Source organism: Drosophila obscura, unplaced genomic scaffold (assembly GCF_018151105.1).
Source record: "Drosophila obscura isolate BZ-5 IFL unplaced genomic scaffold, ASM1815110v1 contig_96, whole genome shotgun sequence".
NCBI classification, from domain to species: domain Eukaryota; kingdom Metazoa; phylum Arthropoda; class Insecta; order Diptera; family Drosophilidae; genus Drosophila; species Drosophila obscura.
The window spans coordinates 465,824-481,443 of NW_024542890.1; the positions used below are offsets into that span (position 1 = coordinate 465,824).

A 15,620-nucleotide genomic window follows, 5' to 3' on the forward strand; every position below is an offset into this window, starting at 1 on the left:
AATTGTGACTTCATTAATTTTTTGAGAATTTTCCGGAAAGCCTCACTATATGTGTGTAATATCTAATAATGCTAATATCGGTAGAGAAGATAGTTTCGAGACTCTTATAGCCCTGCCGATATCTTCAGCATACTTAGCATAAATCGCCCGATGTTTGTTAAGATGAAATCTACGTGTCTCTGAAGATCGATTAGCCTCAGACGCGGTGGACAAATTTGTATAAATTGAAACGGTTCTATAATAAGACCTATAAATTGATTGAGTTAAAGCGTAAACTACATAATCAACTACATGGTAAATCAAAGAAAAAGATGCAATAACTCATGGGTCGGAGAAGAAGCCATATAATTCCATAGTTTCATAGTACCTACATATGTACATACATGTAAGTGACATCGCGCAAAATTTTTGTTTTGCTTATCATTTCTACAAACATCATAATCATTCTCTCTGCTTTCTTATTTTGTCAGGTGATACATAAACAACAAGAGAAAAGAGCATTTACATAAATATTAAAACAAAACTGTTTTCGTTAAAAAAATGTATTTTCTGCTTTATACAGGAAATGATGATACAGGACTCATTACAAGTTTCAACTTCGCAAAAGCGTCTAACGATCCCGGTTATGACCACGGCCTTGCTTCTCCTCCTCCTCGTCCTCTTCTGGGGCCTGCTGGATGCTGCCCTCGACATCGAAGAAGGCACGCCTACTCTGCTTGGCCGCCGTTCCCGCTTGGGCGTCGTCAAACCTGGCTGCCGTCCGCTTTCGCAGCTCTTCCAAATCGTTCTGGTCGTCGTGTGAGGCCCACTCGAGGACCAGGCGGCGTCCGTACAAATGGGTGCTGGCGCTGAGCGCATCGAAGGCTCTCTTGGCATCCGCCTTGGTGATGAAATCAACAAAGCCGAAGCCTCGATGGGCATCCTCGCCCGCTGTAACCTTCTTGGGTATGCGAAGGGAGCGCAACTCGCCGAAGGCCCTGCAAGAGAAGAATCACTGGATTAATCAAGGGAAACAGCAAATTTAGCTGTCACTCACTTGAACACCTCGCGTACTTCGCGGTATTGAGCCTGGAAGGGGATATTGCGGACCAGGATCTTGGTGCCCGTTTGCTTCTTCTGCGCCGCCTGTCCACGTCGGGATGCGTCCTCGTTCTGGTTTCTGCAGAGATAACATGAAAATCAGTGGCATGTTGAGCATTGTCTTGGGGCCTTATGATACTTACTTGAGGACGCGATCGCTACGCTTGAGCTCCACGGGATTGCCGTCGATGTGGGTGAGCTGCAGATTCTTGAGTGCGTGATCTGCCACTGACGCCTTCTTGAACTGTATGAAGCCATAGCCCAGCGAGCTGAATTGCTGGGGGTTCTGAGGATCCTTGCGTTTGGCTATCTCCACAGAGTGAATGGAGCCCAGGTGGCGGAAATGCTCTAGCACGGTCTCCTTCAAGGTTTTGAAGTTAAGGTTGCGCAGGAAAATGGTTGTGTCCGGCTCGGGTTCTTCCTCGTCTAGAGGCTCCTGCTTCGTCTCCTCTTTCGTTTCTGGCGTCGTCGCTTCCTTCGGCTCCTTCCCTTTAGGCTCTTCCTGCTCTGTCTTCGGTATGATCGGCTCGCCGCTGAGCGTTGTGGCAAAGGTCTGTTCCGGTGCCCACTCCAGGTAAAGGGGAGCGTTCTTGAACTTACTGTAGGCCAGCTTCTTGAATGCCTGACGTGCCTCCGACGGCTCACAGAACTCGATGAGAGCCGTGACCCCACTGGGAGGCAGCACGAAACGTCCAATGGGTCCGAAACGGCTAAAGATGGGACTCAGTTCCGATACTTCGGTCGCTGCTGGCAGATTCTTGGCTAGTATTACAGTTTTGGAGCGCTTCTGCGAGGGCTCGTCAAAGGCACTGAGACGGACGCCCTCTTCTTCGAGGAATCTCTTCATTTCGATCACGATCTGAGTCTCGCCGAGAGCTAGACGGACGGCGGCACTGCTGCCGCCTTCGCTAGTGTCCAAGATGCGCTCTTTAGATGTCTTGAACTGCTTGGCTAGCAGATCGGCCACTGCATTGGAACCGAGGAAAAGCGTGTTCCAGCCAATTGGTTTCTGAGCGTTCTTTTTCAGCTTAAGGGCCTTCTTTTGCTTAAAAGAGAGCGCGGAATCTTCCTCGTCTATCTCATTCTGGTCATTTTTGTCGAGCTCCTTGCCGGGAAGCAAATGTAGCAGGCGCCCGTGGAAGTCCGTGCCGTCGAGGGCATTGAACGCCTTAAGTGCATGCTCCGGCATCATGTAGGTGACCGTGCCAAAGCCTTTGATTTTTCGTGTAAGCTTATCCACCGGGAGATTGACCTCAACGACGGGGCCGTACTGTTCGAAGAGCTTCTGCATTTCTTCTTCGGTGGTGGTGTATGCCAGATTGCGAAAGAATATGCGACCCGACTCAGAGATGTTCTCCTCTTTGTTTAGGCCATCGTGCTGTTGCTTCCACTTGGAATTCGCTCCGCTCTCCGCCGGGGCGTTGGGCGGTGGCAATCCACTTTTGCTGGCCTTGGTCACCTTGTTCTTCTCTGTAAAGTCCGAGAAGAAGACCTGTTTGCCTTTGATGAAGCTCTTGTTCTTTACCATTGCCTTGGCCATGTCCTTTTCGGTCTTGAAGCCCACGTAACAGAACCCGTGGACCTTTCCGGGCAGGCGAACCGAATACGGCTTGAGGGGTTTGAAAAACTTAAGCACCTCCTGGCGCTTCGTGTTGTATGGAACATTGTGAATCTTGATGGTGAACAGATCCAGGCTACTTTTTTCCACCTTATTCTTCTTGGTCGTGGCTGGAGTAATGGGCTCTGCGGCGTTTCCGGCCATCAGAGATTTCATGTACTCCAGGTCACTAATGGGTTTCTCGGCCAGCTTCTCACCCTCGTCGTCCACTGGCGACTCTTCCTCATCGGCTTCCGGCTCGTCATCGACGTCGTCAGCATCGACGCCGCTGTCATTACGTCCAGCTGTTAGCTCGGCTTCGTCCTCCTTCTCCGCGTTCTGTTCGCTCACCCCAAGATCGTTGCCCCACAGAGTGCGTGTCTTGTCGTGAGTCTGCAAGAACTCTTGAAACTCTGGATCATCTTTGTGCTTGCCCAGAATCTCGACGACTTTGGTGTCCTTATTCGCCTTGGCCTTCTTCTTTGACTCGGCGCTTTCTTTCTTGTCCTCCTCTTCTTCGGCAGCCTTAAGTTTATCCAGGTTGTTTTTGCTATCCTTGGCATATTTGCTCCAAGACTGCGGCTTGGATTCGCTGCCCAGAGCGGCGCAGGACTCAACGCGAACGCGACTCGTTTGGATGCAGCTGTTGTTGAAGTGCTGAATGGCATCCTGCGCCTCCTCTTCTGTGCTGTAGCCAACGAAGCAGAACTGCCGAAACTTGCCGTCTGGCGTGTACTTCAGCTGCAGGTCGGTGATGGTTCCCTTAGCACCGAAGATGTTGCGCAGTTTGTCTTCGGTTATCTGTGGGTGGGGTGTGGGATCAGTGGGTGGGGAAGGAGTATTCCACTAGGCTTACTTACATGCTTGGGCAGCTGTTTGACTATTATACGTGACATTTTGTGGCTTACTTTCGTGTATTGCGCTAATAATTAATAAATATACATTTTGTTTACGAATCGCACGCTGCACGTGTATTGAGTGTGGTTATCGATGTTTATTGTCAAGCATCGATGTTTTTTGGTCAAGCATCGATGTTTTTTTGGTCAAGCATCGATGTTTATAGCCTATGGTGCAATTATATAAGGTGGTCGCGATACATACAAAGAATGGCATCATGTTTAAAATTTCCAATTTTTAGGCTTTTTTGAACCGTTGAACTATGCTCCGGATGGAAGTCGATATCTCTCTTTTTCCCAGGAGATTTTCATGTGAGATTTTTTTTCTTACCTCTAATTTTATTTGTCATTTTATTAGAACCAGGACTATTTTATACATTTTTACGTTGAAAAAATTATATTATTATATTTATATTATTATTATATTATTATATATTATATTATATTATATTATCAGGCTGGTTTCCCAGCCTGAAATTCCCCAACAAATTCCTCAAATAATAGCCAGTGGCGCAAAATAACGTAATTCCACCATTGTTTGCTATTTGCATTGCCCACTGGATATAAATATTGTAACCGTTTATAGTTACTCACGGCAGCTGCCGTTCTTTCGCCTCTTTATATCTCCTTCTTCATTTTGATTTAACTTATAAAATATATTCGTGGAATCCGCCTATCCCACTTAATAAACCGCTGTACTCGTTGGGTAACGGTTATACTCGTAGCCAGGTGGAAGCAGGGCCGTTTTAATGTTAATCTCAGCGAGCAGTGGGCTGAGATGTTCCTACCTTTTACACATAGAAAATTTGTTCAGTTTTATAGAGATCTGTCAATCCCCAACAGTCCCCGAACGAGCCCAAAATTTAAAATTCCAAGCTTTTGCTCCTGAATCAGTTTTTGCAACCATTCTTCCCAAAATGCTGAAGAACTCCCGATTCCCAGGGTCAACTTCGAGTGGCGATACGCAGCTGGACTGGAATAGGGCGCCCTTTGAATTGTGTGACGAGGAATGCATGCTGATGGCGCTCAGCATCTCTATTTGCGTGCAGATCCTGCTCATGGCATATATCGCACTCACCCTGTTTAACCCATTTGCATGGCGAATCTCCATGTACAACGCGTGGCAGCGCCAGCGTTTCAGCAACTTCATCTTTGGCCGTCTATTGCTACACTTGGACACAGCACAGGCCGTACATCTTGTTGGTCAGCAGGCGCATGGCTGCCAGCGGGCACGCAGAATGGCTATGGATGCAGTTCAACTATTTCGCCGGGATGCCATGAAGATTCTTTATCCCGCCCACGATATACGATCGGTTCATGCCGCCGATTTGTACTTTGTGCTGGACGAGGAGGAGAGACTGATTGCTGACGCCGGCTACGACCTAGTCAACATTGAGGTCACTCCAGACTTCCTAATCCATTTACTATATCCAGAACGGGCTAGGCATTTCTGTTTATCGGAGACGTCATGAGAGGCGCTGAGGCTGGGGCTATACTTATAAAACCGAAACGTCTACGAACAAATTTTATATACGTGTCTCTATAGATGAAATTTTGGTTCGAAATTGATTGAAAGATGTGCACAAATTATTCAGGAATGTTAACCATGCATACAATTATACGGTATCAGTTCGGGGACCATTAAAAATGTATCTAGAATAATCAGACTGCTTTTTAGCTTTTTCTTAAAAAGTGCAAAATTAAAAAAGCGCAAGCTCTGTATTTACAGACTATTATCGGTTGGTGCTGTGCATAAACTTTACAGTTTTGAATGTAGCTTGATCCGATTTCGATCAGAATTAAATCCAATTTAAATTAACAAAAAATAAAGAACCAACAGAAAAAATGTACATAAAGTATATAACTTTAAAATACGAATATATTTCGCCAAAAGTATTACGCACATTTACATTGGTGGCTATTATTATTGTATTGTATTATTATAGCTTCAAATCCCTAGTGCCAAGCCAAGACACTTTTTCGCTGCCAAAAAAATAACCTGTGACCAGGAGTACACGCACTACGTTTACCCCTACCATATTTTGTTTTATTTCCAAATTGTTTCCGTTAAAGATTCAAATTTTTCAATAAAGAAAGCTTGTTTACTTCCATACTTTTTTCTTTCTGTTCAGCGAAACAGCAATCTGGTATTAATCGATATATTATCTTTTATCGATTCAAAATAATCTCTGTTTCCGCCAGTGAAAATTCTTGTCGGAGTCTTGTGGTGGAGGGCATGAGCATTTTGGAAAATTATGTTCCAATACTTTTGTTCGCTTATTTTTAGACATGTTTTCGTTTCAAAAAAATTTTACAAAATAATGCAACAAAGTAACGCTTATAAAAATTAGCCAATCTTATAGAAACTTGATCCATTCATCGGATAAAATTATTTGTCTTTTGAAAATTGCGATGGAAAAGCTCTTAAAACAGCAGTAAACTGAAAAGTGAGTTTGTACGTATATAGCATATACCTAAATATTATTTGATATAGTATACAAATTAGCTGACATCGGTGTGTGCATATTTCTAAGAGGTTTTAGCACACAAAAAAAAAAAAATATAATAAAATATTGAACAACCAACTAGACTGGAATCGGGGTAAGCTCCATCAACAATTAACGAAACGAGCTACCCTGGGCTAGAAAATCATCATCAACAATCAGATTACAGATCGCATCGATTATATCAGTTATCAGCAATTACCGATTACCGATTACCGATCACCGATCACCGATCACCGATCAGCGATAGCCGATCACTTCTTGAAGCATATCTTGAGGATGCGAATGACAGGCGCCTCGAACAGGGCCGAAATCACAAACGCAGAGCCAAAGGAGACGACGGCATTGCCCAGGAAGAGGGTGAGGATAAGCAAATTGCTCAGGTGAACAGTGCCGCTCATGTGTGACGAGCAGATGAACATTATGATTGGATGGATTAGGTATGCGCAGTATGTGAGGCGTGATAGGGGCCACAGTACACGATAGGAGAGAATCGCATTCACGGTGGGCGCCAGGCCCCAGCAGCTGGAGAGCACGATCCAGACCATTCCGCAGCCGAAGGCCGTGTGTCCGACGCCCACATAGAAGGCGGTGCTCCCGGTACTCAGCTGTCCCTCCCATACGCCAAAGATGACAATTGAGAGCGTCGCCAGACTGGCCGACCAAAGGGCTGCGTTGAGGCGTCTCGAGACCTGCGGTGGCGTCTTCACTTTATACAGGACGTAGCCGGTGAACATGCCTGGAAGAGAGCCATACAGAGAAGGAACGTTTAGAGGATTTACCATGGTGTATGGTGGTGCTGCTACTCACCCACAATGTAGGATCCAACACGTTGCCAGGGCTTGTCGTATAGAAAGTCAAAGGACTCGAAGGGAAGCGCCACTTTGTGGGTGTACTGATGCTGCAGGGAGACAATGCCCGAGACGCTCCAGGAGCTGAGCAGAAAGACGATCAACGTCAAAGCCACTGCCTTGAAGTATCTGCGGAACATAATAAGCGACAGTTAGCGACACATGATCCCAGAGGATGATGGCGAACTCACTTTCTGGAGAAAGCCAGAAGCAGGGCAGCCATCACATAGAACTGCATCTCGTTGGCCATATACCAGCTCCACATCATGCACATCTCGCGCTGTGGAAAGAAGTTGTTGATGTATAGGATGTTGCGCCACCAGTAGATGCGGCATGTATTATGTTCGATCTTGGCCGGTTGGAACACGGACGAGTCCAGGCCTTGCCTGCAATAGCAGAGGAGCTCTGTGAACCCGTTGATAAGCATTTGGATAAACCCCACCCATTCTCACCTGACGGCAAAGTCATTAAAGATGACCACGAAGAGATAGACGGGCGTGAGACGCAGATAGCGGTAGAGCAGCATCATCAGACTTTCCGTGCAGCTGCGTCGTACAAAGAGGCACGGCTCCGAGGGATGCTTGCGCTCCTGCTTGAGGTAGAGAAGTGTGACCAGTAGGCCGCTGATGAAGAAGAACGAGTCCACCGAGAAGGTGGCATTCCCAATCACCTGATACCACACCGAGCGTTCCGTGATCACGCGTTCAAACTGTAATCGGAATCGGAATACAACAGGTCACTCGACTCGAGACTAGAGATCCGGACTCAAGATCCTACCTTATTCTCGCCTATGGCAAACATCTGTAGATATGTGTGCACCATCATCGTCCACAGCACGGAGAAGACGCGCAGTCCGTGCAGGCAGGAGGTGTGTGTCTGTAAGGAGATCCATTGGGAGAGTAGAAGATTAGCAGAGGCCCCCATGTCGAAATCTCTAACTCACCTCTTTTGTCTTGTCAATGTTCAGTATGGCCTTGGCATTTGTCTGCAGGGCGAAGCACAGAAGGACCTGCTGGTGGAAAGCTGTGGAGGATGGACCACACCGATCAGAGAGCGGACTCCTGGGTCCTGGGTAGTCTCCCAAACTCACCGATGGGCTGCTCCGCCTCGTATGTACCAGCCGCCCCGGTACAGCTTCCCGTCTCCACTTGGTAGTCTGTCATCTCCGACTTGCTCGCCACGGAGGCAGAGGCTGAGGTGGCCTGCATTTGGTTGCTTCCTGTCTCACCAGCCCCTGCAGTCAAGCCATCTGCGACCTCAGTGGAGTCTCCCGAGCGCTGCCTATTCCCGTTGACATCCGTATCGAGGCTGTCAGGGGCATTTCCATTTCCATTGCCATTGGCAGTGCCATTGCCGTTGCCACCCAGCGGTCGCATCTGGAAGAGCTCGAAGGGCTTGCCATAGAAGCCAACCGCATAATCGTTCCCACTCTTGCCTGATGATCCGTCGCACTTGCCACTGATGGCGGCTATGGGGGCAGCCACTAGGCGCCGCTCATCGATCCGCATTTGGTAGTAGGAGGCCACAAGAACGACCAGCAGGAGGGTGAGCATAAAGCTACTGCAAGAGACCCCGAACCGAACCGAATCTGATTAAATCTATCAATCTATCATATGTGGCTGTGGATGAAGGGATGAGAGGGTTCGCATAGCACAGAGCACCTACATGAAGACCTGGAACTTGAGTTGTCGCCAGTGGCTGTAGACCCCTGGCACGGTGCGCACGTGCAGCACTTGCAGTGGAGGCTGCTGCAGCGAGGCGTTGTGGGCCCCCAGAACGATTAGCATGCGGGCATAGGGATCCAACGAGAGTATGGACTGCACATCATGGGCCGAGCACGACTTGGGCAGGCACTCGCCCAGACTCAGCAGCATCTAATGGATGGACATTTAGTATGAAGTGCAAGCTCCGAGATATTCGGGCCCTCTGGGAGCCCTATTCACTCACCGATCGATTCAGTCTCGGCAGATGCAGGGCCACATCCGCCACATAAAACTCCAGGTCGATGTGCTTGCGTTCTCCACTGGTGCTCTGGCGGTTCAGCTCATAGCAGAAGGAGAGCTGCCCCAGCCACTTGTCGTTCCCGAAAAGCAGCTGACCCCGATAGCGACCCGAGGAGTCGTAGGCTAGAATATGAATATGGGACATGGGTGTAGTTTAAGTTCGATATCGAGGGTATTCTCGTAAGGATCTCGTGGATGCTCACCTTTCTGGGCCCACTCGTAGCTGGAGTGGAGTGCTGTGAGGTAGGCCTGCATCTCCAGGCCACAGCCTGTGCGCACACTGGTGCGGATCTCCGAGATCTGCCAGTAGAAGTGATCGTACAGATTGGCCACGATCTGGAAGTAATTGGGCGAGCCGTACATGCTCTCGGCCATGCTGCTGTTGATTCCCGCGGCTGAGGCGTTGCTCCCTAGATACCGACTGATGCTGTTGATGGTGCTCCCCAGGGTCTTCAGCTGCGTTTCATCGTCGCTCTGCTTGAGCAGATCCCGTCCAATTTTGGCGGCCGGCGGTGACTTGTTCCTCAGGATCTTGAGTATGTGGGTGCTGGGAGTGGGTGAGGAGGAGTCTGAGGTTGAGGCTGAGGCTGAGCCTGGCGTCGTGGTGGCTAGCAATGTGGCTGTTGTGGGCTCTGTGGACCGGGGCTCGGCAATGTCCACATCGACGTTGTCGTTTTCGTCGGGATTAGGATCGGGACTATAACTGAGTTCGGTGCCAGTGACCGTTTCCGAGCCTAGGACATGCTGCTCCTGGATGGTGAGGTCACCCTTCTTAATGACCTCGTGCTCCAGATCCTCGAGATCGCCCAGATTGAAATCGAACGTAACCGGATGCAGCTCGTACTCCTTGAGGGGATGCGGCTTTACGTACTCGAGAGCGGGCAGAATCTTCTCCAGGGGTAGGTAGGGCTTCTTCTTCAGCGGTTTCAGGGGCAACACCTCGTGGGTGTTTAGGGTGAGAGGCGGATCAACTGGGATCTCCCCATCGCTGTGCACCTCATGCAGGACGGTTATGTTTGTCCCGCCGGAATACTGATGTCCTGTCAATGCTTCCGCTCTCAGAGTCTCATGGGGCTCTGTGGAGCCTTCGCTAGTGCTTGGGAGCAGGCAGGCAATGAGTACTAGACCAGCAACCAGAGCGATCCTTGGGGATTGCATTTTTAGCGTTAGCTTCCCTCCTTCCCTTCTCCCTCCCTTCACTGACTGCTGCTCGCTTCCTTGGCTCTAGTCTGGCTCTTCTGCGAGGCTGTGTGTAATATCTTGTAGAATGTTCAGCTAATCTCTGCGATGCATTTTCTGCCTCTTCTTAGGTATACTGATGAAGCTCCCTTGGGACACAGTGGGGGCAATCGTCTCCTCTGCTCTGCCTAGCTGTCATTGTCGCTATCTCAGATTCCAATTAACCCTGGCGGTCTCCTTAGCTTCGTGGGTTGGGCAAACTGAAACGAGGGCTTTATCGTGATAAGAGTGGGATGCAGAAGGGACTAGGGAATAGGGCCGGGTCCCTGTCTGTGGCTGGGGCTGGGGCTGGGACCTAGTGTGTGTGAGCATGGACTTGGACTTTGGCACGCAATTTTCACTTGCTTATGAATCGATTTTCATTTGATTTGTTTCTAGGCAGAGACCCCTGCTTTGGCAAGAGGGAAAATTGCAAAATTTCCTGAAAGAGAAAAACTTGTTAAACGTGTTGTGACCACCAGGCATCCATGCATCCATGAATTCAGCCAGTAGCCACCATCCAGCCACCAGAGAAGTGGTCGTGGTCGTGGCTAAGCTGGAAAATGCCGACTCGTCGGGAGGTTATTGGTATCATTGCTTATATAACTTCCGTGTCTCCGCGCCAACGTATCAATGCGCAACGCTGGTGTGATGATGATCTGCTGCTCGGCCTACTCAGTTTTCAGCATATTATGCAATTGCTTTCAATTGACAGATGAGCTCCTGGAGCTACTATCAGAACGGAACTCACATTACCCTTAATTCGGTACCGGACTGGACTGGCTCACGTCTCTACGAGTTGCAGGAGGAAAGTGAAAGGCACTCTGGCACTCTGGCACTCAGGTAATCAGGTACTCTGGGGTGCAGGACTGGTTGACCCCTTCTAGCAAACGCTTCTCGGAGTGGCTTAGGAGTGTGGGTGGCAATGGTTGTACAGCCAATTCGAATTCGAATTCGATTAAACGAACAAACAATCGGGCAAAAGTGAGAGGCCGAGTGATGACTTTCGGATACCCGATAATTCAGTGGCTATAAGAGGGACACAAAGATTGCACTTTTCAATATTCTCGCTGATATACGTAATTATGGTTATGGGCGATATTAAAGAATGGTTGTTCCTCCTCACAACGAAAAGGCTCTATGGGTACGGTACTGGGGTTCGGATCAGGATAGATGGATAGATCCACCCTGCACGAGTAGTGTACAAGCCAATGCAGTAGTGAATCCATTCACACACACACCAAGCCCACGGTGATGGGGTGGCAAGTGGATGGACAAACATGAGCCCAAGCCAAGCCAAGGCAAGCCATGCCAATGTAAATGTAAATGTAATGAAAAGAAAAGCCAACCAAATTGTTTTCTGAACACACTGGGCACGTTTCTGCTTGGGTGTTTCTTTCGGATTTTGGGCAAGTCCAAGACCACGACGACCACGATGATGAAGACAGCGAGACTCCGACGACCGAAGCGATGAAAGTAAAAACCGCAACTGATCAAGCGCCGCCAAAGCTGGGAGCTGGGTGCCTGAGCTCTGGAAGCCAATGGACAAGCTGGCGACTCAAACGTTCGTTCGTGCGTTCGTGGTTGGAGTTGCAGCTGAGCTTGAGATGGAGCTGCATGGAGTCTCTCGGAATTGCACAGCCGAAGGTACATAGATATGTACATATAGTATACATATGTATGTATGTTTGTATGGTTTTTCTTTTTTTCTTTTTTCTTTTTTGGGTGTATGGTGTGTGTGTGTGTGTGTGTGTGTGTGTGTGGTGGAAAAGCGCAATAAAGCAAACAAGCAGAAGGCATAATATGCACTCACAAAAACCCGACAACTGCAAATACAAATTGCAAACTAAAAATGCAACTGCAACAGAAGCTGGGGCAGGGGCAGTCGCAGTGGTAGTGGCAGGGGCAGTGGAGGAGACCAACTTCGTTGCCTAAATGAAACCAAACGAATGCTTTTTATGATCAATTTTCGCTAAAGCCAATGCGGTGCGAGTGCCGAGGCGTGGATCGAGGCTGGGTTGGAGTGCCCGAGTGGAGTGACCTCATGAGTTAGCTGACCAGTCCACCGTACATATGCCAACTAGCAGAACTCGCTTAAGTGCATGGCCCAAACAATAACCACAATAATAACACCAGCAAAAGCAAAAGCAAAAGTAAAGGCAACGGCAACGGCAACGGCAACAGCACCTGGCACAAAAATGTCGCAATGCCTCAAACACCTATCACAAAAAATATTCGTATTGTCAAGTGGAAAGTCTTCGATCCCGGTCCCCACCCCCGGTCCACACATCCCTTTGTGATAATTTCATAATTGAACATTTGAGAACATTTTATTATGACCTAAGGTCAGTTCTAAGGCTGATAGTTATTTTATTTATTTATGTACGAGTTTTGGGTGGTGGGTTCCTGAAGGAATATCAATTGAACCTTGGGAAACATTCAATCAAAAAAGAACACAAAAGAAAACAATACAGCTCAAAGTTCGAGCATCCACCGGAGCACCCGCATACACCTTCCAGAGTGTGAGACGAAAAGATGAAAAACTACTGGATTTCCCCTGATTGAATTGCGTATACAAGTACGAGTATGTACATATGTATGTATCTATTTTGTAACCTGCATCCAGTGCGTAACTGTACTTGAAACGTGAGACTGCGACATGAACATGAAATACTTGATCGAGTCGGAGTTCCCATCAACTGGAAATGGAAAAACTTTTCGGTCCAGCCAGAAGTCGCATGCAAGAAAGCGACTCATTAGGAGTCATGGAGAATCGTAAAAGCTTTGCAGCTAGCAATCAGCGTGTTGCAATTCCAATAGATGAACAAACGACCTCAGACTTGCCACATCCATGGGCGGATCTGCGAGAGGGGAACGATTTCCTTTGGAGATCCCCCGCCAAGTTGCAGTCGACACCTCTGGAAGAGCACGAGCCACCGGTAACGTTCCAATGACTGGGCACACGTCCAAGTCGAAGACTTTGTCGAAGTCGTAGTCGTAGTTGGAGTCGGAGTCGGAGTCCGACTAGCCTGGATGATAGTCGTCGTCATTAAGTGAGAGTGTCAGCGACAGTGTGAATGTGAATGTGAGTGTGGATTGGTAAAGACTGGGGCCGCGCTTGTGATGCAATTTGCCAGAAACTCTATGGTTACGCTTGTCAGGCGGTGAAACAATAAACACACAAACTAAGGAAAAGCTTCGAAAGAAGAGAAACATTAAGAAGAGTGGCGTAAACGAATCGAAGCCTTAAATACCCTCTCAGAAAACCAATAAATAAATGCAGCTTTAGGGGGAGTAAAATATTGCTTCTAAAATATATTAAATGACTAGTTCATATACATATGTATGTAGCAACCATGTCACAAAGTCATCTAAGGGGTATTAAATGCCTGTGACAATTTATATTTAAAAATCTCAAGAGCTGAAAAACTGAGCTTTTATCACAATTTCCCTGTCATAAAACTAGTCGAAAGGGAAATTGAAAAATATGTAAGTCTGATAGATGTGTAGGTACATATGCACATATATATTGTGTGTAAATATGTATAAAGCCTTTTTCTAATATAGTATGTAGCATTTTTAGGTCATTTTGCCACAAAAGTGTCCCCAATTTGAAAGCAAGGGCAGCCACAAAACGTATTTACATCGTACATATATTGTATGTACATACATATGTATGTATGTGTGTGCATAAGTGTGTACGGAATGCTACTACATATTACTTGCAAGTTGCTGGTAATTGTAATTCCAACACATTTAGCTTGTAAAACGGTTTCAGCTAGGAGTATTTTCTATCTTATTTCCCTTAATTATAGTTCAAATTCTACATTCTACATTTGATTTGATTGAATAGTGTTCGGGCCAGCGGCTATTTAAGCGTAGATTTTATAATATTAAATGTAGCAGTACCTATCTGTATAAGAGCATCTAAAACCCTAAACCTATTTAGTCCCCAGCGTTCGGCAGTGCTGCTGCGCTCGTATGCTATTGCATACCGAACCCTCTTGTGTACTTTTATCTGGCCGGGCAAAAGAGCAAGCAATCGGCCTGTATAATTAAACATTGTTATAACGTTTCGAATCGAGTTGTTTTGATTGATTTTGGAAATATATACACCGATAGAAAAAAGCCCTGAAATTTTAATATTTTCACTTAGATTTTAATATTTATGCCATTGATTTTCATCCAAGAGTGGTTGTATTAAAATTGAATATTTTTCACTTAAATTTTGATATTAATATAGAAATATTTAAATTTAATATATTTCATATTTAAATTTAATATGTTTCATATTTAAATTTAATATGTTTCATATATAAATTTAATATGTTTCATATTCAAATTTAATATGTTTCATATTTAATGCTAATATGCTTCATATTTAAATTTAATATGTTAAATATTTAAATCTAATATTTTTCATATTTATATTTATATTCATTTTTAACTAATTGGTTATTATTTTGCGTACGCAAATTACATTTCAAGTCCTCATGGTGTGAATTGGTTAAAGTTTTCAACTAGAAATAATCGCAACATGAGTAGGACTGCATTGGTTGTGAATATGCCCCTGGGCTAAGATAATTTTACTGTGCATTCAAGGCAGCAGCAGCTGGAACTAGTTGGGAATTCGAGGGACATAAAAAAATAATATAAACATAGTTAAAATAAATACAAAAAATATTTGATTTCATTTAATATGGAATATTTAAAATAAAAAGCTTTTCCTTTGGATTTTAAAAGAAACATTTTGAAATCAAGTCATAATAATATTCAATTTAAATATGAAACATATTAAACTACAAATTTAATATATTAAAGTTATTTTGAAGTGTTTTGTATTTAGATTAAATATGACCGTATTAAAAAAGCATTTTTAATACATTTATAATTGAATCAAAGTGAATGCTATGAAATTTTACTATGTTTGTATTTAAAAATGGCATTTTAAATTCAAATATGATTGTAGCTATTTTTACTATGCCTTTTTTCTATCAGTGTAAGTGCCAAAAAGGCTTGGCATGTCAAACAATTCGTTTCGCGAACGTATTTCAATCCAGATATCTATGTATTCTTGGGCTCTGCAGGAACACAATAAAACTTAACCATTTCGTTGAGATACTGCTGCTGCTGCTGCTTGGCTTCACCTGTCTGGCCAAACAGGGGAGCGAGTTACGAGGAGTCGAGAGGGGGCATAAAGCTCTAGAGGATCCAGTCCACAGTCAATCCACTTGCTCATACACAATTACCCAAAACTCATTCAACTGTGGACACGGGAGTGGCTTGGAGACTCTGTTGCAGTGCCATCTTGGCGTTCTCCATGTGGGTATCTATCTGACGCAGATGCTCCGCTATCGACTGCTGGATGTGGGCGTACTGCTGCTTCTCCGCCTCGGATTCCGTGCTGTAGATTCCTCCCTGGCGACGCGCCTGCTTGGCCCTTACCATCGATTCCTCTCCGGACTTGGGCC

The 15,620-nt window shown here is 46.0% G+C and overlaps 3 protein-coding genes across 3 annotated transcripts; 1 reads left to right on the top strand and 2 right to left on the bottom strand.

Moving 5' to 3' along the window:
• Positions 1-577: 577 nt before the first annotated feature.
• On the bottom strand, positions 578-3,668 carry LOC111071908 (probable RNA-binding protein 19). Its single transcript, XM_022363458.2, has 4 exons — positions 3,538-3,668; positions 1,224-3,478; positions 1,037-1,159; positions 578-977 (listed from the first exon to the last, which is right to left on the bottom strand). The coding sequence occupies exons 1-4, from the start codon at positions 3,571-3,573 to the stop codon at positions 611-613; spliced, it is 2,781 nt and encodes a 926-aa protein (XP_022219150.2). The 5' UTR covers positions 3,574-3,668; the 3' UTR covers positions 578-610.
• A 708-nt stretch (positions 3,669-4,376) lies between these two features.
• LOC111071909 lies at positions 4,377-5,101 on the top strand. Its single transcript, XM_022363459.2, has one exon. It carries the CDS (start codon positions 4,491-4,493, stop codon positions 5,043-5,045), a length of 555 nt encoding a protein of 184 aa, XP_022219151.2. The 5' UTR covers positions 4,377-4,490; the 3' UTR covers positions 5,046-5,101.
• A 357-nt stretch (positions 5,102-5,458) lies between these two features.
• LOC111071907 lies at positions 5,459-11,625 on the bottom strand. Its single transcript, XM_022363457.2, has 11 exons — positions 11,499-11,625; positions 9,135-10,370; positions 8,876-9,054; positions 8,594-8,802; positions 8,019-8,488; positions 7,872-7,951; positions 7,706-7,804; positions 7,381-7,637; positions 7,120-7,314; positions 6,888-7,057; positions 5,459-6,816 (listed from the first exon to the last, which is right to left on the bottom strand). The coding sequence occupies exons 2-11, from the start codon at positions 10,087-10,089 to the stop codon at positions 6,332-6,334; spliced, it is 3,099 nt and encodes a 1,032-aa protein (XP_022219149.2). The 5' UTR covers positions 10,090-10,370; positions 11,499-11,625; the 3' UTR covers positions 5,459-6,331.
• Positions 11,626-15,620: the final 3,995 nt, after the last annotated feature.

What these genes read in the sequence shown, in the direction of transcription:
- LOC111071909 (XM_022363459.2), top strand. Translation starts at nt 4,491, where the DNA reads ATGCTGAAGAACTCCCGATTCCCAGGGTCAACTTCGAGTGGCGATACG.
- LOC111071908 (XM_022363458.2), bottom strand. Translation starts at nt 3,573, where the DNA reads ATGTCACGTATAATAGTCAAACAGCTGCCCAAGCAT. An exon ending in CGTAGCGATCGCGTCCTCAA is followed by an intron (nt 1,160 to 1,223) that starts GTAAGTATCATA and finishes TTATCTCTGCAG; the next exon opens with AAACCAGAACGAGGACGCAT. An exon ending in GAAGTACGCGAGGTGTTCAA is followed by an intron (nt 978 to 1,036) that starts GTGAGTGACAGC and finishes CTTCTCTTGCAG; the next exon opens with GGCCTTCGGCGAGTTGCGCT.
- LOC111071907 (XM_022363457.2), bottom strand. Translation starts at nt 10,089, where the DNA reads ATGCAATCCCCAAGGATCGCTCTGGTTGCTGGTCTAGTACTCATTGCC. An exon ending in CTACGAGTGGGCCCAGAAAG is followed by an intron (nt 9,055 to 9,134) that starts GTGAGCATCCAC and finishes TTCATATTCTAG; the next exon opens with CCTACGACTCCTCGGGTCGC. An exon ending in TGTTGGATCCTACATTGTGG is followed by an intron (nt 6,817 to 6,887) that starts GTGAGTAGCAGC and finishes GCTCTCTTCCAG; the next exon opens with GCATGTTCACCGGCTACGTC.